The 27,095-nt window shown below is 23.2% G+C and overlaps 1 protein-coding gene across 3 annotated transcripts in view; it reads right to left on the bottom strand.

The window, feature by feature from the left end:
* The window catches only part of LOC129612112 (homeobox protein homothorax), a 437,826-nt gene that overhangs the window by 30,824 nt on the left and 379,907 nt on the right, over positions 1 to 27,095 (bottom strand). For all 3 annotated transcript variants that reach the window (XM_055525634.1, XM_055525635.1, XM_055525636.1), the window contains one exon: positions 11,319 to 11,467. In XM_055525634.1, the coding sequence (XP_055381609.1) occupies positions 11,319 to 11,467 (149 nt within the window). The remainder of the gene's footprint in view (positions 1 to 11,318; positions 11,468 to 27,095) is intronic.

Genomic DNA, 27,095 nt, shown 5'->3' with positions numbered 1-27,095 from the left:
GATGGAGAGTAGATATTAAATCGAGAAAAACAAAACAACAAAAAAACAAGAATTATAAATAAAAAATTAAAATTCGTTTGAGCTGAATTTTTTATCGTTTGTAAATTTTAAATTACAGATTAAACGACGTTGATATTTAGATTTTGAGAAAACATGAAAATTTTTTTTATAAAATGGAAAATTGAAATAAAACAAAATCATATAAGATCTAGGCTATGCATAAGAAAATTAAATTGCTTAGATTTTATAATTTATTATTCAAATAATTTCCTTTATATTTAAAATTTACAATTTATCAAAGAAAATATTTTTTTTTTTAATATGAATTTAATTTGATTAAGTCAGTAAATATGCTGTAATAATGTTGTATTATTGATTTAAAAAAAAAAATACCAACTAAAAGTGAAAGAGAAGATGTTTTCTTAAGAAAATGTTTTTCATACTTGCTTTGAAAATATGAGAACTGAAACTGAAACTGAAAAATTTTAACCGGAAAATGATTTTATAATACAAAACCCAATAAATTTCACTAACCTAATTAATGAAATCAAAACACAAGATATTGTTTTTGTAAAATTTAAATGAAATATTCTACAAAATGGCCACAATGCTCTTGAATCTCTAAAATTAAATATAGAGTAAACAACAATATACTCGGATCAAATTACTAGCTCATTAAATGGGACATTTTTCTCAAACAATATAAACAATATTACAAATAGGTTTTTTTCTCAAAAATGATGTTCTATTGTACATTTTTCTCTTAAAATCATAACATGTTATTTTATTGCATACTTTATGGGGTATCGAAAATATTTAACACAACAGAATCATTAACAAAATTAATTACATTGCAAGGGTTACATTACAAGTAATTTAAAATTGAAATTTTGTTAACTGTCAGACAATAATTACAGAGAGAAATTTACCATTTATTAACATCTAATTGAACTACAATAAATTCTAACTTCTGATATTTACCGTCTATATATTATTATTAATTTTATTGCTGAATTTCAAAAATATTTGTTATGACAAAAAATTACATTTTAAGAACTTAAAATGGCCATAACATATCAGGAGCGAGAATTAACAATTTTCTCCTATATAGAAAAATAGATTGCTGCTCAAAGGAAGTTTTATTAAGCAGACGCAATGGGACGTCGCTCATCACGAATGAACGGAAATCTTGAAATTAATAAGTACATTTTTTGAAAAATTTTCAAAACAGAAGAAAAATGAAAAATTTATTTTAATCATAAATATGAAAAATCGGGACAAGAAACCAAAATATCATATGCATATTTATCTTCATAATATGATTGTTAATTTTCAATTTAGCATATTAGTACAAAAGTACATTGTTATACAATTACTTAATAAATAAAAAATAATCTCTTATACATAAAATATACTACTTATACAATAATCTTATATATGTATATTAAAATTTTCTTGTACACCAAAAAATATTATATAAGTAAATGAAGATTATTTTTCAAATTGATATCCTAGACTTAATATAATAAACAACATATTGTAAAATTCAATGTATAAGAAAACTATAAATAAAAACAAAAGAAAATGAATTAAACAATTGATCCTTAAAACTTGTATAACAAATTTTATACGTGTTTATGTTTTTATATAAATACTATATAAGTAAAGAGGAGAGGCATAAAGAAATTTTATAGGCCGTAAAATTCAAGATGACCACATGGAAAATTTATTAATGTCAAAGGTGTTCAAATGTACAAAATTTAATATGTACAAAAATATACTTGAAAATGTACTTAATTTTATTTTAACATTATACAAAATAATATGAAAATTTTCCATGTATATCAAATGTATATATATATAAAATTTCTTTTGGTTTGTACATTAGATTTTTACTTTAAATTCAGCTCATACTCTTCTATATTTCTCGTAAATAAAACCGATATACTAGTATGTATAACTTTTATGAGAAACAATTTTTAAAATCCTATCATGATTTGTATATTGTCTTTTTGAAAAATTCTACCATATTGTATGCATACTCGTATATATGGAACAACCTTAAACGGTGCCAAACAATTGAAATGCTCTTGTTTTCTGGTCAAGTCACAAAAACAAAATAAGCAACCGAAAATGAAAATAGGGAAAAAAATAATAATATTCCAATCCTAGGTCAAATAATAATACTTTAATATGTGTTGCAACAAACATGTCTTTTAGAATCCACAAAATAAAAAAAATAGCAATAAAATGAAAAAAAAAAACAAGTAAAAATAATGTTTTATGTAGACAAAATTTTAACATTTTTACGAGTTCCCTTAAAGCAGAGCTAGCAGAAGAAGAAGAATAAGAAGCAAATAAAATTTTTTAAGAAAATAAAATTTTGTACTTGTCATCTTTCCTTTTCCATTATATAAGACCATTTCTTTTTTTTCTTGTTTTTCTATAATATTCTTTCTTCTTTAAAAATATATACATTAAGTATTAATTATTTAACTGTAATACAATGTGTATATGCATATTTCATTCATATTGCATTATAATATAACATGAATTTGTATAAGGATGCAATAAAACTTAACATGAACAAAACAAAGAAAGAACAAAGTTATTTTCTAATATAACATATCACTTGTAATTCTTGCTTTTAATAAACTAAAAACAATATGTATTAGAAAATTTTTAAGGGAGAGTTTATAAAACTCTATATATATATATATATTAGATGTGCACATATACGTACTATGTACTTATGCATTTACACATAATTATATTAAAAAGAAATAAGGATATTAAAGGATAAGAAAGATGTTATTATAGATTTAAAGCAAAAGTTTTCTTCATTTATATACCAACCAAGTAACCAAGCAAAAACATAAAACAGAAAGTATACATGAAACTTATGTTAAATGAATTTTATATTAATTGTATATATACATATGTATACATATATATATATATATAAATTTATATATACAAAAACGACGACGGATTATAATAATATGTGGTGTATTTACTTAACAATATAATAAAGAACAACATGAAATTTATATTTGATTTTAGATGCAATTCTTAATTTTATATATATATACTAACATATATATAATTTAACCATAATACATACATATATGTATGTGCTTAATAAAAAACAAAGAACATAACATGGAATGCATGTTTTTCTTTCTCTATGTATGCAAAATCTTTTTTAATTCATTTCTTTTTCTAGAAAATTGTGATAGAAGGAAGTACTAGAATATTTAAGTATCTATAGACATAAAATGTAGGGAAAATGAAATAGGAGAAGAAACCAAATAAATAAATAAAAATAGGAAAACAAGAGAACATCAGTTTACCAAAAAAAAAAACATGTCCTCTATGAATTTTAAACAATAATCAACATATTATTGTTTGTGCCAAAGCCAAGATGATAAATAACAAATTACTTCTGCACCTTTTACAATAAAAATTTTTTATTATTGTGAATGAATTTATTGTTATTTTAAAATTTTGTTTATTTATTCTCTTTTTTTCACATTATTATTGCATATGAAGATAACATAAGAAAATGTACAAGACTTTATGTGTTAGACTGTATATAACATAGTTTTTGTTATAAAACTCGTCGAATAAAATTTTGAATAATTCCTAACAAGTTTCTTATAAATTTTAAAAAATTCTAAATTTTTAATAATACAAGAATATGGACCGGGTTTTCATTAGGAACATGTGCAGGTTGCTTAACTTGTTTGAGAACGAATAATTTACAATGGCAAATTCAATTTCGACCAATTGTTGAACTTGTTCTTATAAAATTTTTTGAAAATTTTTTTAAAGATTCAAAAACAAGCGAAAGAATTTTTGTTTTTAATTTAAAAAATTGATTTTTAATACAAATTTTTTTTTTAAAATTAATTAAAAAAATTTTAAAGTCGAAATATTTTTTTAAGATAATTTTAAATTCCAATTTATATGCTTAGGGATTGTTTACACTTAAAATATTTTTCATTAATTTTGTTGGATTTGTTAAGCAATTTGATTAAAATTTGATGAAAGTCCGGTATTTGAACTTGTTTGGTCTGTAAATGTTCATGAATCTTGGAAAAATAGAGAACCATTCAATTTTCATTGAACTAAATCTTTGAGCAATATTTAGTACCTATACAAGAAGAGCCTATTATAAATTCCAAAACGCTAGAATTTAGTAAAGAAATTAAAAAAATTTTACGATTTAAGTTTTGCCGTCGGTAATTACAAAAAATTAATTTATTATTACTGTTTTGAATTCTTTTAATAAAATATACAGAAAAAATTTTTGGAATTATAAATGTTGAAAGGACAGTAGTTCAAGTATTTAAAAATTAAATAATTTATTTTTATGGCAGAGAATCTTTCAATAAGTGAACCAAGTTAATAAATTTAAACATATGATACAAATCTGGGTTAGTAGGTTTCAAACTTCATCTTAATAAAACAATAAAATTCTTTTACAATTCATAAGATTTTAATTCATTCTACAAATAAACTCTTTTGTAATTATTGAATTTTTTATTTTATTTTTTTATTTTAATTTTAACTTTTCATCTTCAAAATGCAATCTAAGCGTTTTAAATGATTTTTCTTTATTATTAAATCAAATGTAAAATTGAAAAACGTTTAATTTGTATGAATCGAATTTTTTTTTATTTTTATTATACCACACCCACATCTGGCGGAAATATCATTTTACGCGTGCGCGTTAAAAAAAAAACAGCCAACTCAAATACACAATGTAAATGATTCAAAATCAAAAAAAAAAAGAAAAGAGTAATAATAAAAATTATAATATACCAATAATTGAATGCGAAAAAAAATTTGATCTCGCAGAAAGCAAAAAAAACAAAAATTATTCACAAATAAATTTAAATAAAAAAAAATTATTAGAAGAGTAAGAAATTTGAAAAAGGTATGATGAACAGTTTCGCTAATGTTGAACTTTTCTGTTGCATAAGACTTGCCGTTTTTAAAAATATATAAAATTTTGACTATATACCCGAATTGTAATACATGTTTTGCTATTCAAATTTTGCATTTTTTAAAGTGAAAACTATAATGCATTACAGCCCACACAACCAAGCGCGAAGTGTCTATGTTTTGCTTTATCGAAAAACGACGATATTTCTGCAACGATCCCTTTAATAAAAGTTATATAAAGATTTTTGAATATCTCTATAAATTTATGCTTCTATAACTTTATAGATTTCTTTAAGAAATTAATATCTGCACCTATATTAATTTCGACACATATTTCTTTGTTTAAATAGTTAGGAGATGATGTCGTTCTTTAACAACAGCTGTAATAAGTTCTATAAAGGCAATCAAGGTATATTTATTAATATTTATCGGAATCTATGCAGCGTGGTTGTGTGGGAGAGCTTTATATAAACAGTGGTACCACAAATTTAACTTAAATATCGTATCTGTAAAGTATTGGGTTTGTAATCTGTAAAGTATTCGTTTGCATTTGTAATTATGTCAGAGTTGTAGATCTAGCTGGCGTTTTATAAATGGTTGGATATTACAATAAATTTGTTAGGTTACAGTGACCTCTTCTGAATTTGACCCCTGCCGAATCTAACATATAATCTAATGTAAGTATCGGTTTGAACTGGTTTTAATGCTTTAATATCACTGTGTACATAATTTATAGTGCTACACAAAAGACAATTTTTTTTAATTACAAAATAAGCTTCTTTTTTTTCAAGAGGCGCTAATGTAAGTTTTTTAATTTAAGGCAGCACCAACCAAAAAAGTAGTGCTGTATATTTTCTGTATAATGTAAAAGTATACTGTATATCAAAAATTTTCTTCTGTACAACAATGTAAACTATATATTCATAATGGTAATACACAATTTTCAAATGAAATTTGTTCAGTTTTATGAAATGTAGTTTTATTTATCGGAAACTAACATTGAAGCATATGTATATACTCGTACGACTTACTTTTATTCAAAAATAATAATGAAAAGCAACAAATTTATTTAAATTTAATTATTTAAAAGTGCCGAAGAAAACAAAACTCCTACTAAAATGCAAGTTAAACAAAAGAAGAAATCATAAAATACAAATAATATAAAAAAAAATCTAGACGTACGTTATACGAGTATGTGTGTGTGTGTATTGAAAAAAAATTATACTTTATTTTTAATATATTTTGCGGTTCATTTGTTTTAAAGCGAAGAAAAAGGGTGGTTTAATGATCAACATAACTACATTACATATATTATACAAAATATATTAGACAGTCGTTCGTCAGTCGTTGGCGGCATCGTCAAAATACCTATATTTTTTTTTCCAACTTCTCAACTTCTACATCTTCTATATACCGTAATTCTGTATTATTCAATCGCCAAAAAAAAAAAAATTTAATCAAAAAAACAAAGTTGTATGTTGGGTAACAGTATGTTTGTTAAAGCATAATGTAAAAATGGCTACTAAGGAAAAAAAAAATTGATTGTACATCAGAACAATAAAACAAGGAGAATAATAAACTTCCCATCAAAATATTGCATATCTGTTGAATGGAAATGGTTTATCAATGACGACAGGAACTAATTTTTTGTTGTATTGTTTTTTTTTTCTGTTTATATTATTTGCATTAATTCATTGAAATCTTTAAAAAACAGAAAAATATGAATCAAGAATGAATTGTAATAAAAGGAAAGGGATGAATTGTTTATGCGCTCTCTCTGTACAGGTACAGTACAACATAGTTTTTTTTCATACATATTCGTTTATACATACATAAGTGTGTATAATATTTTGATAAATTGTGTACACAATAAAGACGGTTATCCTTTTACGGTTCTTTCTCTCTTTTCTTATTTTTTTTTTCAAATATATTATTAATACACAAAACGCCATTGTTTTATATAAGAGCGGCACGATGTTTATTGTTGTGTTTATTGTGTGTTTTTTTTGCTTAATATACGAATGCGCAATTTAATTAAATTTAAATTTGAATGTTAGTTAGCGCAAACGTATACTGGCATAAAAAACGGCATATAAAAATAAAAATCATGATGAAAATGAACAAAAGCAGAGTGCGAGTTCAAAATAAAAAAAAAAATATTAAAAAAAAATAAAGGGATTAAGATTTTTTTGCACATCCTTTGTATTAACGAACGTAGTAAATAATATAATTGCGGTTTTATAGCAATTTTTATTGTTTAAATTTATTTTGAAAAGAAACAAAAAATAAAACAAACAGAATTTCGATTAAAAAGCGAGGGTGGAATTTAAACTGAAATCGAAATAAAAAAAAAAAATTTTAAAATTAAAGCGGAAAAGCCAAAAAATTTAAAAAAAATGTCACATGTGGTTTTGTTTTTTCTTTTACTTCAAGCAGATGTTTGTTAACGACCATTCTATATGTATGTATGTATGAATAATAGAGGGGTAATTAAAACAAATGAAGGTGGAGTCTTTTGTAACAACAATTTAAAATTGCATTCATAAATCAAAAAAAAAACAAAAAATTGAAAAGTGAGAGAAAGTAATGATAAAATTTAGAGATTTCCTTTAATTTACGACAAAAAAATTTATTGAAGTCCTCAAAGCCCCAACTACTTAATCATTTTAATTCCGAATTCCAAATTGTTTATTATAATTTTTTTCTGGTAAAAGAGAAATTTTCTCTCAAATTTCTCAAAAAAAAGCTAGTCGGTATCCTGTATTTTTTTATTTTATTATTAATATTATTCTTATAAAAATTTGGTAACCTTAAAAAAAAAAATCACAAATAAATGTTTGATATCGAACACAAAAACAGCACAATATAGGGAAGAAAGCAACTGTATGTTCGTATAATTTTTCCCGACCGTATTGTGTAAACAATAGGTAGGTTATGTGATGGCAACAAATTTTGCATATCGAGTTTTCGGTGGGAACGTACTTCTCCATAGTAGGGAAGTGTAAATAAACTATTTTTAGCAACCTGTCGGTCTGTCGGTCTGTCGGTCTGCCCGTCTGTCGGTCTGTCGGTCTGTCGGTCTGTGTGTGCACGCGTGTATCTCAAGTTCGGCTCAACCGATTTTGATGAAATTTTATATGTAAGTTTGTTTCCACCATGGCACGGATCGATCAACTTTTGGTATATATCAGGCCTCGGGAACTGCACTTTTTAGCGGGCCTGTTTTACATTTTGAACATTTTGAAGAAAGTATTCAACCGATTTACTTGAAATTTTATATATAAGCTCAGCTCGACCATCCGCAAAAATTCGTATGTTTTGGAAGAAATCAGGCATCGGCAACTAGACGTTTACTACGGGCCAAATATACACTTTTGTGTGTATAAAGAGAAATAATCAACCGATTTCATTGAAATTTAATATATGAATTCGTCATATTAAAGCAATGAACATATATTTTTTTTGGAAAGATCAGGGCTCGAGAACTGATTTTGCGGGCCGATTTTACATTTTTCACCATATCCACAGAACAAATTGATGAAATTTCTTGAAATTTGATATTTGAGTTCTGGTTGTTACCGAAACTAACTGGTGAGCATTTCAAGGAATTCGGGTAGCACAAGGCGAAACTCTACTAAGAGCCAAATTTACATTTTTCTAGGTATGTTAACTATAAGCTTACTAATGTCCTAAAAATTGGAAAGAAGTATTTAACAGACATTTTTATAATATTCTGTAACACTTTTATTTAACTAGACAATACACAATGCGGTCGGTTATGTGCTGACCACATCAGATTTTTTTCATATTAGATTCAATTCAAAAGGAAATAAAAATATAGTCCGGTTGGATTAAATCTAAAAGGAAATTTTCTGAAGCAAAAAAGAGATCAACAACAACAAAGAAAAACTAAAATTATACCGAAAAATCCCTAAAAAGCTTTAACAAAATCCAACCGGAAATGGATACAATTTTATCGGAAATCAGTTATATGTTTTTTTTTTCTATTCCTTATATTTGGCTTTCATTATTTATTTAGAATTAAGGTTATATTTGTTATTTATGTTTTTTTTTTGTTGTTTTCTTATTTCTTTTGTTGAAAACGATATGATTTTTGGTCATATAGACGTCCTGATGTGATATTTAACTTTGTTTTTTATTTTTTGCCCATTTTATTAGTTTTTAAATGTTAATATTATAGAATTGTTATTAAAGGTTACATAAGGAGTGTTATTGAAAAGTTATTTTAAACCTGAAATTTTAAATTTAAAACAATTTGTGTCAATAATTTTTAGAGTAATTCGTTCGCCATTTAGTAAGGTCATTTACTTTCATTTTAAATTTAATTTAAATTTTCATTTTAAATTTAATTTAACTTCAATTAAATCGTAATATGTTTCCTTCGAGAGGTCCCGTTATTACCGAAAAATTTTGGCCGGATGAGAAACTTAAGAAAAGAATAGAAATCTGATTTAAGAGAGATCTCTATTGTGAATTGTCATCTTATAATAAGAATCAAATTAAAATTATTTTTTTTTTGGTGTATTGTCGGGACACTGTAAGGCTTTACAAATATTTCAGTAATGCAAAAGTAGAAAGTAATATAACATTTGCATTGTACATTGCAAAGCCTTTGTAAACGCCTCCTGAAATGTTGAAAAAATACTGCAGAATTAAACACTTACGGATACTGAACTGCCGTCTACTGAACTTTATAAATTTCTCGAATTCATTAGCAAGATGAGTCTGATTTAAAGAAGGGCTTAATACATCTTTATACTTTTTTCATTTTACGTAAATTTTATAAATATTAAATTTTATTTGAATATTCAATAATTTTAAAGTGATAATATAGGTAATAATTATATACCGCAATCATGTGAACTAAAAAATATTGAAGAGTTCGTGTTACCTAATAATCGATTTCCATATAAGTATATTTAAAAAGAGAAAAATATACACGAGGACGTGATAGTGTTTATTGGTATGACATTTTTTGTCCTGAAAATTATACTCTAGTAATTCACTTTATTCTCTGTATTTTTTTTTTTTTTGTTTCTTTACATTCAATTTTATTTTTGGCAAATTTTCTGTACGAAAATAAAATAATTTTTATTTTTATTTTATTTTTTTTTTTTTTTTTTTTATTTATTCCATTTCTTATAACGTTATTTTTAGTTTAGATATATATAACAATATAAAGGATCGTTGTATTTTTAAAGGAAGAAAAAAGAATAAGAACAAAAACATGCAAAGAAAAAATAATGTTTTTCCTTTGTTTAGAAAATTTCGACATTGATGAATTGCGGATTATATGGGATATCGAATCAGATGGAGCGTGTTGCCTTTCTTACATATTCTTTTTCTTTTCTTTTTTTCCATTTTCTTTCTTTCTTTCTCTCTCTATTTCGTTTCTTTGTTTGTAAAATTCATTTTCTTTCATTGGTAAACAGCAAACAACGTATATTATGTATTGTATAAAAACCAAATATATAAAGAATAAAGTATAAAATATGTGCACAATTGGTATGTATGTTTATAATAAACAGGATATCGCTTTGCGTGTAAATATATGTACGTAAATTTCATGTTCTTCTCTAAAGAAACATAGATAAGAAATTTTTGATACGGTTATAATATTGTTTACATTTAATACGACTTCAAACAGTTAAGCAAAAAAAAAAAAAAGTATAAATAATAAAAATTAAAAGGAAGAATAAAAAAAAGGATCAAAATACGATGGATTCATAGTTCTAAGTAACTTCAATGTTGAATCTATAATAGATTATAAGTATGTATAAATAAATGTGTACATTATCCTTTCCTTTTGTTTTTTTTCATTTGTTTCTGTTTGTTCTTTATGTATTTGAATTGATAATTTAGATTATGACGGTATAGAAAATAACCAATGAAATAAAATGATAAGAAATTGGAAAAAGAAAACATGTGTATGAATATAGGAATTGATTTTTAGATTGGAAACATAATCTTAAAATAATATCGAATTTTGAATAGTAATTTGGTAACTGCATATAGTTTTGGAGTTTAATATACAAATATCCATGTTCCAAAATTAAAATGATTATTCGTGAAAAATGTGATTTTATAGAATAAAAATTTTCTGAACATGTCTTTTAATATTGGAATATTCTTATTGTGCTTATAAATACCAGAAAATGTCAGTCTATCTTATTAAAATATTAAATAGAATTTAAACATAAAAAGGTTCAGCAACTCATACTACTTATCTAAACTGATGGTAAAATTTTCGGCCATCAGTGCCCATTTCTATAGAATTCAGTGCACTATGGCATAATTACAAATTGCTATTATTTTGAATTGAATTTTAGGAAAACAAAAAAACTTACCGTTAAATGTTGAAACAGCCACGCTCTTAAAATATTAGTTGCTACTTTTGGGAATATTCCCCTTTTCTTTTGGTTCTTTTTGCCATTGGCATCATCATCTTCTTCTCCCGTACCTTCACCACTACCTATACTAGCATTACTGGCATCACCTAAAAATAAAAAAGAAAGAATTTAATTAATAATATTTTTAAGTTAGAAAAGTTTTTTTAAATAAAATTTGATAATAACAATTTTTAGAATTAAAAAATCTACGATTTTAAATATTTAGACAATACCATTATATTATGGGTTTGTTTCAATAAATCAGTATTTTTTTCAGATTATAATGCGAACACAGTAGTATAGTATTCGAGCATTGTGGAATGAAAATAGTTTAAATTGTACGATTTAAATAAAATTTGGGAAGAGCCTTTATAATGTTTATTAAATGTGCAATAATAAAATTAAGCACATGTGTTTTGTCTACATGTACTTTTCATATTATATTTTACCTATATATACCAATTACCTACATTCATACATTTATTTTAAAATTGACCATAATATTTTAGTATATACAGACTCATAATATAACTGCGATGATCAACAAAATATTTTTAACATTATTAAAGAAAAACAAAAAAAGAAAAAAAAATAAATAAATAAAACAACGCGCGTAATGGAAAAAAAAAAATATTAATGTAAACAGGAGTCTACTGCAATAGTAGCTAATAAAAAACAGACATGATGATGACGGCTGCTGATTTTTAATCATCTATCTCACTTATTTCTTTTACTTTTTCACAATTATTGCATATACCTACATATTATACGATATGGAGAGTAACAAGAAATTTATATCTTCATTAAAATTATTTATTGACTTGAAAATTGATTATAAAAGTGTTTATTCAGTTTGATTAATGCTCTTTCTTTCTCTGTCTTTCCTTTTTCAACTTTTTTTTTTTTTTAATTTTATCATAAATTTTGCATGCATAAATTTTTGTTTTTTTCTTTTCATTCCTCATTATTCATGGCAAAAACGTTTAATTACTCAGTAAAAATAAAAGATAGAAAAAAAAATTAATAGCTTTAAACGCATTTTAGAGATGCAAATCAGAAAAACAGAAAAAAATTAAAACAATTTTCTTAACGTTTTAATAACTTTAAATTGCATACACTAAGGCGTAAACATCTAAATGATGTCAAATAATAAACATTGATAGTTGAATCACTTAACATTTTCAAAGTGTAATATTGCCCATTTATTATTCGTTAATCAAAAATATTAATTTCATTCTATCAAATTCACCTAGCCTCTTAATAAATTTTTGGTTTGATAACTTTAAATTCATGGAAATTTGCTTCGACACCATGAAATTTGCTTAAAACCGTATTTATTATTTTTAAATTTAATGGTAAATTCTTTGAGCCAAAAATTTTAAAAAATTATGTTTCTTTTATTTTTTAAATATTTTAATTTCAAAATTTCATTCAGCCATTTTTACTGCAATAAAAAATTACGGTATTAGCCTTAAGTTTACGGTATTAGCTTCTTCCGGTATTAGCCTTAAGAGTACATCACAAAAATATTGCATGAATCTTTGCATTTTATACCCACATCAAGCAACAATCATATTGATTACAAAAAGTTTTAATCAAATCAAAACAACATCTAGGACACTTCATAAAAATTTCAAATCAGTTTAAACTGGTAGCATTAACCAATAACAGAAGACCCATAATTTTTATTATTTTTGGATTTAATATTAGGAGAAATTGCCCCAAAATATGTATGTTATATAGGAACCATAATATCAATATTCCCTGTTTAATAACCACCATTTTTAACAGAAATGTTTTAATTTAATTACGAAAATATATGCAACAAATTCTCTTAAATGTACAATCAAACATTAATTGAAATTTTAATTAAATTTTTAAAAGTTTTCCTATACTAAATTTTTAAATTATAATTGCATTCCCCAAAAACAAACCATAACATTATTATTTATTTACTGTTGCATTTATAAACATGTATTACATACATACAACAACAATTCCATATAACATAAAATGCAAATTAAGAAGTTAAATTATTAAAAAAATACTCCCGCTGCATGAATGCTCTCTCCCTCTCTCCCTCTCCCTCTATCTACTTAATTACATTAAAATCGTTTCCTTATATGTTAATTAATCACTCAACAGCAAAATTAATACAAAATAAAAGAGTGTAGGTAATAAAATAGCCGCTTTTAAAAATTTTTTTTTTTCTTCTTTTTTCATTTTTTCATTTTTCTGTTTTTTTTTTGCATTAAAGCAAAATGTTGCATATTATAAATTCAGAGTATATTTATTGCAAGTTTAAGCGAAATGCAGATAAAAATTTATAAGGCATAGAAAAATTGTAGCAAATTTTTTTTTTTTTTACTAAACGAACACATACGTACAAAAACAAAAAAAAAAAAGAAGAACACAAAAATAAAAAAAAATAAAAAATAATTTTTGACATTTTTTATTTTTAGTCATGCGAATAAATTAACGATTAACATAACATGATTTTAATTACCTTAAAGCTATAAATCAAAATCTGTTATGTTACGTGTGATGGCTAACAATAATACTTCATTAAAACAAACAAAAAAAAGAGAAAGAATAAGAAAACAAAAGAAATAAAATTTTTAATATTTTTTTTTGTTTTTTCTTATTTTAAAAAATTTAATTTTCAATTATTTTTCATACATTTTAAAAAATTTTTTATTGGTTGTTTTTGCAAAAATTTTAAAGTGAATTCTTTGTATTTTTTTTTTTTTTGTTCTCTGTTTCAATTGAGTTGAAAATCTTAAATTTAATTTGTACAAGCTACGCGCCATTTTTAAATAGCATTCTTATAATTATAATTTTTTAAATGTTAGATTAATGTACATATGTTTGTGTATATAATATTATGAAGATTTTGTTTTGGTTATAGTTTTTGATTTGTGCTATTCGAGATTTTTGAAAGCAGATGCCTTCGAGATTCTATAAAATATATGGTATGTGTGTTTTTATCACTATAAGATTACATCATTTTTAAAGAGCTCTCTTTTTTTTTTAATTATGTGGATATGTGCGGAATTGAAATCGAATAAATTATATTCAAAATATTCAAAATCTTCTTCTTTTACTTTTTTCCCATTATTCATAAATTATATAGAATTGATTTATTTTAAATTTAGATTAATACTACAAGTAGGTATTGTATATATATATAGATTTACACTTCTATTTTATAATTTCAGAGTGAATGAGAGTGAATAAAATGCTTTTTTTCTTTGGTAATTCAAAATGTGCTCTCCTACATAATATAATTTCAAATATTATTTTCTAATCGCTTAAAAAAGTAAATTTATTTTTTTTCCATCCAAAAAATTTTTTAATTTTAGAAATCTGCATGTTTAAGAACTCCCACTAGCTCTTTAAAAAATAAGGAAAAGAAAAAATTTCTATATATTTTCATATATACATGAAAGTGTAGAGTGCTCTTTTGACCCTAAAGTAAAATCAATCAAAATTTTTTCAAAAAAAAAAAAAAAAATTAAATATTGATCTTTTTTAAAAATAAAATAGAATCTCATTTGAAATTTTTTTTTATAATAAAAAAAATTCAAATTGGTTTTTTTGTTTTCTTTGTTTTTTCTTATAATTTTCTTTCAAATTTCGAAATATTGACATAGACGTATTTATATATAATAAACTCATATATTATTATATGAACTTACACACATCCATGTGAACATGAATAATTTTAAAGAATTTTTAAAATGAAAAAAAAATCAATTCATTGAAAATGGATTTTGATAAAGAAAATTTATTTATACATATTTGTTTTTCTTCTTATGGCAACGATTAAAATTATACGCGGTTTAGACTGAATTTTTTGTTATTTATTTTTTCTAAAATTTTTTCGTTTTTGCTTTTACCCATTAAGTACAAATATAGAGGAGTTTTTCTATATGAGAGAAGATCTTTTATTTAATTTTTAAATTTTTTTAAATTTAAATTTCACAAAATATTATGGAAGAAAGTGGAAATTCAATTCTGTAATCTTAAAAGATACATAATTCAAATATATAATACAAATGTATGTATGTAACAATGTATGTATATGCGTGTAATATACAAAATCTCTATATTCTACTTTATATTTAAATTAGAATAATATTTATGAGGCAATATATGATGTAATGATGTAAGAAAGAACAACAAGAACAATAACAAAATGAAATATTTAATTCTCATATTACGCTCTGTTTAATCTATATGAATACATACACACATATACATACATATACATACTTATCTAATATTAAATTATAAAAATAAATTCATTTTGGTTTTTTCTTTGTTTCACCCTTTTTAAAATATTTTCATTTTTTTTTTTTTTGAAATTACATAAATTAAAAATTTTTCTATCAGGAAATTTTTATCAAATTTTTTTTTTAAGTTAATCCTTTCAATATTGGTGAAAGCATTTGGCGCCTTCAAATCTAATTTGCTTTAGTTTTTGTTGTTTAAATTGATTTTATTTAATTTATATTTAAAAAAAAAAGAACCAGAATCATTAGAATATCATCTAAAGAGATATTTAATGAAAATATATTGCTTAAAAATTAACTTAATTAAATTTAATTTTAAATAAATTATAAATTTGTAAAAGAGAGAAGGAAACAAAAATAAATAAAATATTTTTATAATTTTTGAAAATATTGCATTTTTTTTTTCCAAAAATATTAATGACACTTGAAAGCAATATTTTAAAATTGATATTCAGTGTTTTAAGTACCAGAAGGTCATCTGAAATCTCAGAGTACCAAAAAAAAAATTTAGAGCCGGCTAAATGCAATGTAATGATGTAACAACAAGATGGCAAGAGCCTGAGTTATTCAAGTAAATGATATCAATGTAAACAATGATTAAGATTCGAAATTAGACTAAGCGACTTATGGTTTTAGTTAATTTATTTTAATTTATATGGAATTAATTTCTTACAATACTAAAATTGGATTTACTAAAGAAAATTGCTATATGAGAAATGCTCTTTAATTTGAATTTTAATTCAATTATTTAATAAATTTTTATTTGTTATACAAGATCTCTTTTTTTTTATTTTCAAATCATAAAACTAAAAATATTATTCAATATAAATATATTGATCACAATTATTATGATTTTTTTCAAATGAATATCAGTTAAACTAAGTTAATATTTCGGCTAAATATCGTAGTTGAGTATTAAATCATCTTGATTATTATGAATTTCGTTCGCAACTCTGAAATTTGAAAAATGATTGTCAATTACGAATTATCAAATTTCTGCTCCGAATATTCATAATAGAGTAATCCATAAATTACGTTCGTATAGTAAAAATAAGCTTTAAAAGTCTACAAAAGAAATAATCACACGTAATAAGCAATTTAAAGAGAATGTTGAATTAAAGTCGTGTTGATTTTTGAAATTTTTTTTAGCCTTAAGTTGTACTAACACAGATGTCCTAACAAAAACTAATTGAATGATGCCCTAACAAAATTTAACTTGACTACAACAATTAACTGAAATTCTAATACTCTAAACTTATACTCGTAACAACGATTAAAAATTCTCATATTATCAAAAAAAAAAAAAATTCTAATTTATAGAAAGTGGTAATAATTTTTTTTTTACATAAGAACAAAGTTTAAACTATTTTTAATTGGTCTGTATATAAATATAATTGCATTTATATTAAAACATGTTGTTTGCACATGTGTATATAGAAAACCCAACAAAATAAATATTTACAAAAGTATGTGTACAGGTGCTTCAAAGATATTTATTTAAATGTCTTACATGTTTTATTATACATTTTTATTTATACTACATATATATATATATATATATATATATGTGTAATATTTAGCTACTATTCAGTTATGATTATTTTTCCTCTTTAAATATATTTCCCACTTCTCTCTTTCTTCCCTCCTCTATAGCGTTTTACTTATTCTTCACCTATCCGGAAGTCTTGTTCTTATATAATCATCTTTCGACGTACATATACATATGTATATACATAGAGCGATTTTTATATGCAAACAAAGTATAAAATGCACTATATATGTGAATCTACCTTTATATTTTTCTAGAGATGAAAAACAAGTGTCTTGTAATGCTTGTTGTGCATGATTTATCTGAAAGGTATGATCATCTAAAGATGATTCTTAAGATATATTTATCACAAATAAGAAAAAAAAAAAACAAAATATTAAAATAAAACAAAGAAATAAGAAATTTAAATTAAAATTATTTTTCTTTAAATGTTTTCTTTTCAATTTAATTAGGTTTGTTTTAATGTAAAAAAATTTTTGAAGATTTTTGTTTATTTGTTTTTTTTTCTGCTTCTTTTTCTTCTTCTTCTTACAAAAGGTGTAAAATAAATTCCTTCCATCCTTTTTGGCCGGTTTTCTTTTAATTTTTGATTTGTTTTTTTTTTCTCTTCTTTTTTGTGATTTTTCTCTCTTCATAATTAAAACAAACTTCCGCTTACACAAGATTTTTTTTTCTTTTTATTTAATTTTAAAGAAGGAAGGCTCTTAGTGTAAACAATTAAAAATTTAAATTTCATTTCAAACTTTTGTTTAATTATGTTTATGCCATATGATGAATGTATGGTTTTTAGCAAATAAAAATACAAAATATTCTCTGTTGTTTTTTATTATTAATATTTTGGGTCAATAATAATTTCGAAGTAAATAGAAGAACGGAAAATATTTTCAAATAAATTTTTAATAAAATGGCATGCTTTTTGTTTGTTGTAAAATTAAATTAATTTTTCATATAGAATTTTTTGTACGTCGTTGTCAGTAATCTTGTACGTTTCGGAAATTATTTCGTTTCAATTAATATAAAACTTATATAACATGACAATGGCTTACAAAACTAAAGTATAGCTTACTATGATAATATGCAACAAACCTATTTCCTTCGTGGTTGTGAAAAAATATGGCAATATGCACCGTAGCAAACTTTGGAAAATATTTCGAAAATGAAGGAAACTTTGAAATACTTTTCAATATTTATGAGATAGAAAAAATGATAAAAGCAAATGTCGCCATTATAACTTTGCAAAATATTAATTTTCGATCATTCATTCGATGAAGACTAGAAAATTGCCTTCAAAAAAATTCGTGTAGAAATCTTTGTCTTATAACTTGACCAAATTTATCGGCCAGCCTAATGCAACAGTCATGTAAAGGCATCTTATAATTTATGTTGTTCACCAAATTACAAGTCTATAGTTACCTTAATTTATTTAGTAATACTAATTTTAATAACTAAATAAAATAGAAATCTTTTTTTTTTTGCTCCTGAAAGTATGCAAAAGATGCGATAGTAAAATTACATTCAAAATCCTTTTTTTTGTCTAGCCCTTTTCGAACTTAATAAAAAACTATCAAATCTTACAGGGACTTGACCAATTAAACAGTTCAAATTGCATCACTTGCATCAGGTTGACGTTATATCTGCTTTTTGGTAAATGCCCTGATATTATTAGTTTTTAACTCAAATACTTAATGGAAAATGCGCTGTTGTTTAAGGTATTGATTTTTTTCAACTATATTTTCTTATTTTGCTTTAGTAATTACGTAATTTCCGTAAAAAATTTTTCATGTTTCCATTATGTTTACAATTAAAATAGTATGTATATATTTTTTTAATTAATTAAAAAATTATTAACGATTAGTAAAATAATAAAATAAAATGTGCAATAATATAAAATACAAAATTTACTACAGAAGGAATGTAAATTTGTTAATTTAAATTGAATTAAACACAATCAGTTAATAATTAATTTTGATTTCAATGAGCTTAAGCGGAAGTTAATCGAAAATATATGTAGTTGTAATATTGCGATTTTCTAAACTAATTGTACTGGGTATTGTACGAAAAAATTCAACAGCATACGTATACATTCAATTGAATCGAGAAGCTTTGAAAGAAATTAGATATTTCGAAAATATTTTTCAGTATATCGGAAAAATCGTTTTTTTTTTTATTTTTAAATTTATTTCACTTGAATTTCCAATTATTGAATATGAATTCCGAAAAATACACCTGAAACGGAAACTAGCACGATTAATTAACACGATTGAGTCGGATAAAATTAATTTTTTTCCGAAACAGTTTTCAACTGTTTCCCATTTTTTATTTTCTTTGTTAATTTTTATTTTCAAAACTATTCATTTTAATAAATAAATTTTTATACAATGATCGACAGACAAGAGTTCATTCAGCAATTATAATTTATTTTATGAAAAATAAGAATAAATTCTTATAAACAGATTTCAATCATGCTATCAACAAAATGATCGTAATAACTTCAACCAATAATGTTGTGCTAATAAAGAAAATAAAAATACAACACAATCGAAAGATTATTATTTCGTGCAATATTTTTAGCGAAAAGCGAAAAATACACGTATTACCTCTAAATATATGCATATATACATACATCAAAAATCGATTACATTAAATTGCATACATAGGTACACACACATCTAATAATATCAAAAAAATCCTTCTTTCTCAAAATGAATTTAACGAAAATAGAATCAAATCCGTGGAAGAAATGTTTTGATTGCTCCGACTTGAAAAACACTGAAATCTTCTTCTACATTGTATCTACATATACACGTACAAATATATATGAAGAGTAAAAATATTGCTATTTTGTTGCAGTATAAGCATCTTGTTCTACACATTTTATACATAATATGAACATTTGGAGCACATTACTTACTCTCTTACGTCCGTATACATATGGTATATTTTACAGAAGAAGGATTTAATCATGAAAGTAATATTATTTGGTTCAAGAAACTTCTAATTTTTGCCGTTTTTTCTTATTTTATATTATAAAAATACTATGTGTGTGCATACTCGTATTTTCATTTCATCTAGAATTTAAAAAATTTTCTTTACCCAATTTCTTATTTAATTTTTTTATTTCTTATTTTTAAGTTATATTTTTTCTGATTCTGGAAATGACGCTAATCGAATCTATATATAGAATAAACGAGAAGCCATCATTTAAGTATAAATAAATGAAGAAACTATTTACCACTTGTATATTATAGGATATTGGGCATCACATACTACATCCACACATATTCTTATATATTTCATGAGCATTGTGTACACGTACATATGTGTTTAAGAATTGCTTACATATATCGGTACGATATTGTATGTAAGAACCATTTATTAAAACATTGTATTGTTTTTGTAAATTTTCCTTATTTCTTTAAGCTTTTTAATCCTCTTGAAAATATGATTATCCAATGTGCAAGAATTTTTTTTGTTTCTGTTATTATTTCTGATGCATTTTAGCTTCACATTTTTCTTTATAAGATTGTTTTTGTTCTCCCTTATAATTTTTTTCAAGAATATTTTCATGAAATCAAAATACATCTTGTATACAAACATATGAACATATTATATAAAAATTGTTGTTCATTTAAAAATTTCATTATTTAAGTTTTAATATGATATCCGTCTAAAAATTCTTTAATATTAATACGATTAAGCCTATATATGTACATGCATAGATGTAATTCCTATATGATTATTTGAGTATAACGTCTCCTTAAATTGGAATGATTTAAAATTGAAGGCAAAACTCTTAAGAAGAAACACTACTCGTATGAATACGATTTGGTAAATGACATAATGATGTTGATGTTGATGAAAATGATGATCATGATAATTTTGTGATATTTATTGTGAAATTATTATATTAGTATGTTGAAAATAATAGGACTGAAATACTTTAAAATATGTTCTATTTTTTTTTTTTCTTTTTAAATTTCTTAAGACCATTTGCTCATAATAATTTTCAATTTGAATGATAGCACATACTTGAAATTAAAATTTCACTTAAATAAAAAAAAAAAAATTGGTGCCAATATAATAAATAATACACATGTAATTTATAAGAGTATGTATACTACACCAATTATATTGATTATTGTGAATGAGTGCATAATGGCAACAATATCAATATAAAAGAAAAAATATAAAACAATTTACAATAATTTTGAAAAATTGAAATAATTTAAGAAAATATTGATTGACTCTTTCTTTGATAAGCAGTCATAATTTGTAATTAAAGTGTTTTAGCCTAAAATTATGCAATAATGAACATTAAAATAACATCATCACTGAATTTTGAAGTGCAATTATTGCGGCTTAATTTTTCTAATTGGATTCTAAGTACAGATTTTTATAAACTCAATACAGCAGGAAAAATGTGCAATATGATTAAAGTGATATGATAAGCAATATCTTAATGTGCTCTGGACAAGGTTACATGAAAACAAGTGCAGATTATAAAAGATTAGAAACAAAAGTTGGTGATTTTGCTCTCCTTTAGTCTCAACATTAGTTTTAGTTTGACTATGTCTTGATATTGTAATAATTGTAATTCTATTTAATTACAATGAAATCTAAGTAAACTGTTCTAAACTATTTGCTATAAATTACAGATGAAATTATAGCAAATTAATATTTTTCCTAATAATGCAATGATTTTATTTCTCATTGAGCTTTTGTACACCATCTTCTTTAAGATTTTCAAACTTAAAACAAAACCATTATAGATCAATCCATTTTATAAGTCTATAAACACATATTGTATTTTGGTATCATCAACGATTATATTTCGTGACAGTATTTTTTTTTTTTTGTTATATAGCGTGCTCAACTCATATGCAACATTTTATATTGTTGTTATAATATTATTGGTGAATATTATATGGACATATGGAGTGAAAGAGACAAGTTTATTACTGCAATTTTCATTTTATTACTTTAATTTTATTAGTTTTTTTTTGAACAGAATAACATGTGTGTGGTTTGTCATGAAAATATTTTATAGATATTCTATATATTTTTATATAAATTATGTACCAACATTTTATATAGGAAATAGTGAAGATTTACCTTTAAAAAATTTCTTTAAAAATTAAAAAAAAAAAAATCCATCGAAAATACTTATTAAATAAATATTGAAGAGAAAAAAAAAAACCTATAAAATTGTTAAAATAACAATAAACTTACATCAAAAGAGACAAAAAAACAAAAAAAAGAGTAATGTAAGTAATGTTAAGAGCACTTTTACTCTATTATATTATTATGACACAGGTTGTTCATAAAATCGCGCTACGATCAAACAAAATTTTATTTAAGACAACAACAAACAACAACGACAAAAAAATGGAAAAAAAAATAAAAAATCTCAACACAATTATTTTGTTCCCTATTAAAAGTTGCGGTTTCGTTGATAAAAATCACAGCATTATAAAAAAAAATTTTTTGATCCCCAAACATAACAAAAGACAACAAACAAAAAAAAAAGTGGAAAAGAAAAAATCGGGAAAGGCTCAAAAAATATTTTTTTTTTTCAACTATTCTTAATTTTTTTTTTTTTGGTTTTGTTTTGTTTGTTGTTTTGTGTACATGTGAATAAGTGGTTTATCTTATATAATCATAATAATATGGGATAAATTTATCTCAAATAATAATATAAAATTATAATTATGATAGAGCTGAAAATTAAGGAGTCTCAAGTATTAAATGAAAATATCTAAATGAAATCTCTTAAAAAAAAAACTGTACAATAAAACGATAATCTCATAGTTTAGAGTTAAGTGATGACTTGCGATGTATTTAAAGCTCTTTTTTTTTGGTCTTCTATTTTTCTAAGCCGCAGAATAATTGCTAAACGTAGCTATATATAGAGAATTTTAAATTTATTATAATATAATAATTCATAACATTCGATGGTGAAGTGCACTAATACGCTAAGTAATAAAATTTTTCAAAATGCGTTTTTTCACGCAAATACTAATTTCGAACGGCCCTCTTTCTGTGGCACAGGTTTTAATGATTTCCGAGATCGGCATAGTAAGCAAATAGGGATTAAGTGCAAGGTCGAAGTAGCAAAAAAAGTCTTAGTGCTTTCTTAGAATTTTTATATTATGAAAAGTGACATAGTGAAGAAACACAAAAATGTGCTAAGCAAATCAGTTGATATATTAGCAATTTTAACACTATTAACCCTTTTATGCTTAGTGCGAAAACTCAAATTTTATTATAAAAGCTTATACGAAATCAAAAACTAATTTTAGTAGTTTAATTAAAAAAAACAGACAAAGAATAAATATTTAACTAAAAATTTAGCGTTATTCTAATTAACTGGCTGCTTTTCGCAGATTTGTAAACTTTCAAAACGTTCCTTTGTAAAATTTTAAATTTGCTACCATTAGCATATCTGTGCGCATCACCATCGATTATTGAATAAAATATATGAAATAATTTTATTTATGCAAGTATAAAAACTTTTCAAAAAATTTATTTAAGGCTCTTCAAATAAAAGTTTTTCGATTTTTTTTCCTCTAAATTTTTTTCCAATTTTTTTTATTAATAAAAGACCGTCAAAGAGCTTTGATATTTTTATCTATATAATATTAAATTATATAACCATGTATAGTCATCTAGTAATTATAAAAATAATTATTCCATAAATAATTTTTAAACATTTTTATATTTAACTTTCTTATTTGACCCTTAAATATGTAATCAGTCGGAATTTACATGAATTTATGTATAATTGTACATGTTATGTACATATCCAATTTAAAAAAAAAATAAATATTCTAAATATTACAATATAATAACCGGATATATCTCAGACTTTCGCTTACAAAATATAAACATAAAAATTATAAATTTGCAAAAATAAGAGAAAAATTTCCGCACACAGAATTTTAATGCGATTATCAATATGTGCAATCAAATTGCACAGTTTTATTTTCATATATTCTTCAATTATTTAATTGAATGTAAATTTCACAAATGTACATATTATAATTAAATATCAATGTTTGTATAATTTCACCTCCTTTAATAATAATTGAATTATTTTTTTTCTTATTTGATATCTACACAATCATGTACCCTATACCTATAATTAGTATTAAGCATTTATAACTAACAAGATATAAATTACATACACATATACATAAGTATAAAAACTCTTTGTATATTATTGAATAAAATTTGAATTTCTATTTAAGGTTCCATATTTGGAATTCAAAATGATTTCCTTTCCTATAATCATTCATCAACAAATCCTAGATATTTGTATAGAAAGAGAGGAAAACCCTTCTTTACATAATTAAATAAATATAAATATATATATATATATATATATATATATAGATGACGTCTTTAATACACACATTAAATCTAATTTAGTTTGTGAATACGAAAAGAAAGAAAGAGAATCGGACAGGAGAGAAGAGAAATTGAATGGCGGCTCTCGTTAATTTTTTTGTATTTTAATATTCACACAAACATTTGTAAAACTTTCATTTATAATAATTTTTTTTTTGTTATTTTATTTGTCATTTTGTTTATTTATTTCTGTTTTTTTTTTTTTATATATTATACCTTTACTTATCTGAGTTTAACAAGTAAAATTAAAATTGTTTTAATTCATGGCATCGAATAAATAAATAAATTAAAATCAGTTAAGGCAATCCATCAAGTTGGCCGAATTTGTTTAACGCGTTTTTCACTTTTGCCATAATATTATAAATACATATAATATATTTATACATATGTATGTATGTATAGTAATAAAAAAAAAATTTTATAGAAAATAATTCTAAAAATTTACAACAATTCCTGTTGTCGTTTTATTTTACTTCATGTGTCATGTCGTATGAATGCCATTTTATATATGTACATATACATAAGTACAGTTTAAATGTTAATAGTGACGACAATGTTAGCATTGTTAGTTTAAAATAAGAAAATTAAAAATAAGAAAATTTAATACACATACACATAAACACATGTAAATTGATTTAAATTATAGACATTTTGGAAGGTAAAAAATTTTATTTTATTATTATTATTTTTTTGTACCTTTAGTTTTCTTTCACTTCATTTTTTAAATTATTTAAATTATTTATAAGTAATATACAAATATATAGTTTAAAAGGGCTTTAAAACACACATACTTAATTTTCTTGTTAACTATTATGTTATCGTGTATAACAGTGCCATAATATGCACTGTGCGGTAAAATAGAGTTGAAAATATTCAATAAAATGTAAGGAAAAAACCTTCTATATTCAGCGGTCTTGAATATAATTTTAAAGTATATTATACACTGTATTCATATTATTTTTTTCTTTTTGTTTTTTTATTTTTGAAAATTAAAGAAAATTACAAGCACAGCAAATCAACATTATGAAAAAATGCTTTAAGCTAAATTTTATTTTAATCAAAAAAAAAAAATTCTGACCGGGCATAATACAAGCGAATAATCGTGTGTTTTTATATGCTAAACAAAAATTTTTAATACTCAGCCTGTATGCAATATCATTGTACACATAAATTTGTTCTTATTGCAGACTCTGCTCTGTTATACATATTTCGAATAAAGTATTTATAAGTGCTGTAATTGAGTTAATGAAACGCTTAAAAAGTTAGAAAATTGCAATTGTACACAATATTTTTTATATGTGGATACATATATGTATATGAATATTTATTTAAAATATGCATATATAGATGTATAACAGTTTCAGTATATAATTTAGAAGTTTCCTGTAGGGCATCAATATAAAAGTATGTATTATATATATATAAAATTGTATTTAATATTTGGTTATGGTTGGTTAATTTTCTTGGATTTTATAATTTGACTAATGGATTTGATAATATTATATATATATTATTATAATTCATTTTTTATTTAAATATTTATATACATACATACATAATAATTATGTATGCATTTATGTATATGTAAAATATTTTTAAGTATAATGAGCATGTTTCTGAAAATTTACATTTTAAGTTAATGCAACAAAAAACACCTAGCTTAAGGGCATTCATAACAACAAAACTATTATACGAGTATTTTCTTTTGTTCTTATACATTTTAATATAATATAATATAAAAAAAAAAAATATTATTTTTATATTTTTAAGTGTTTCGGTGTCGTGTTTATTGTATTAAAAAAGTAGTTTGCATTTTAGAAATGGAAAAAAAAATTCTTAAAATAATTTTATTTGATTTATTTAAAATTTTAATTATATTTAGATTGTCTATAATTCTAATATATGTATATGATTAGGAATTGCCATGATTGAATTTAATTATATATAGAGCAATGAAAAATACAAAATGGAAGCTCGTTACTATAAAATTTTAAATCATTCTCTTAATAACAAAATTTTAATTAATGTTACTTTTATATTCAAAAAATTTTTATTTTGAAAATTAAAACTTATTACATAATAATTGTTATATTATTATACAGAGATAAGTCTGTATAAAAATTCAATGATAAAAGAATGTATGAAGGAAAATGGTGTTACTATTTAAACATTTAATTTGCGTTTTAAACTTAATATTTGGTATAAATATTAAATTTAGTTATCTAAAAATTTTAAATTCAAATATTTATTTTTCAGTCAAAATTTATGATGGCAAAATGATGATTACATCTTCATTCTTGTGAATACGAAATAAAATTTAAAAATTTATTTTAGTAAAGAAATACAATTGAAAGAGGATTTATAATTTTTCCAAAAATTTAAAATTTTAATTTTACGATAATTGCTATAGGTTTTAATTACTTCTAAATTCCTATTTAGTCTCGTGAAATTGTGGGTATGGTTATACGATTATACTAATTTTAA

The sequence above is a fragment of the Condylostylus longicornis genome, unplaced genomic scaffold (genome assembly GCF_029603195.1).
Source record: "Condylostylus longicornis isolate FDR11 unplaced genomic scaffold, ASM2960319v2 ptg000055l, whole genome shotgun sequence".
In the NCBI taxonomy this organism is placed as follows: domain Eukaryota; kingdom Metazoa; phylum Arthropoda; class Insecta; order Diptera; family Dolichopodidae; genus Condylostylus; species Condylostylus longicornis.
This window is presented reverse-complemented; position numbering and strand designations above follow the sequence as displayed.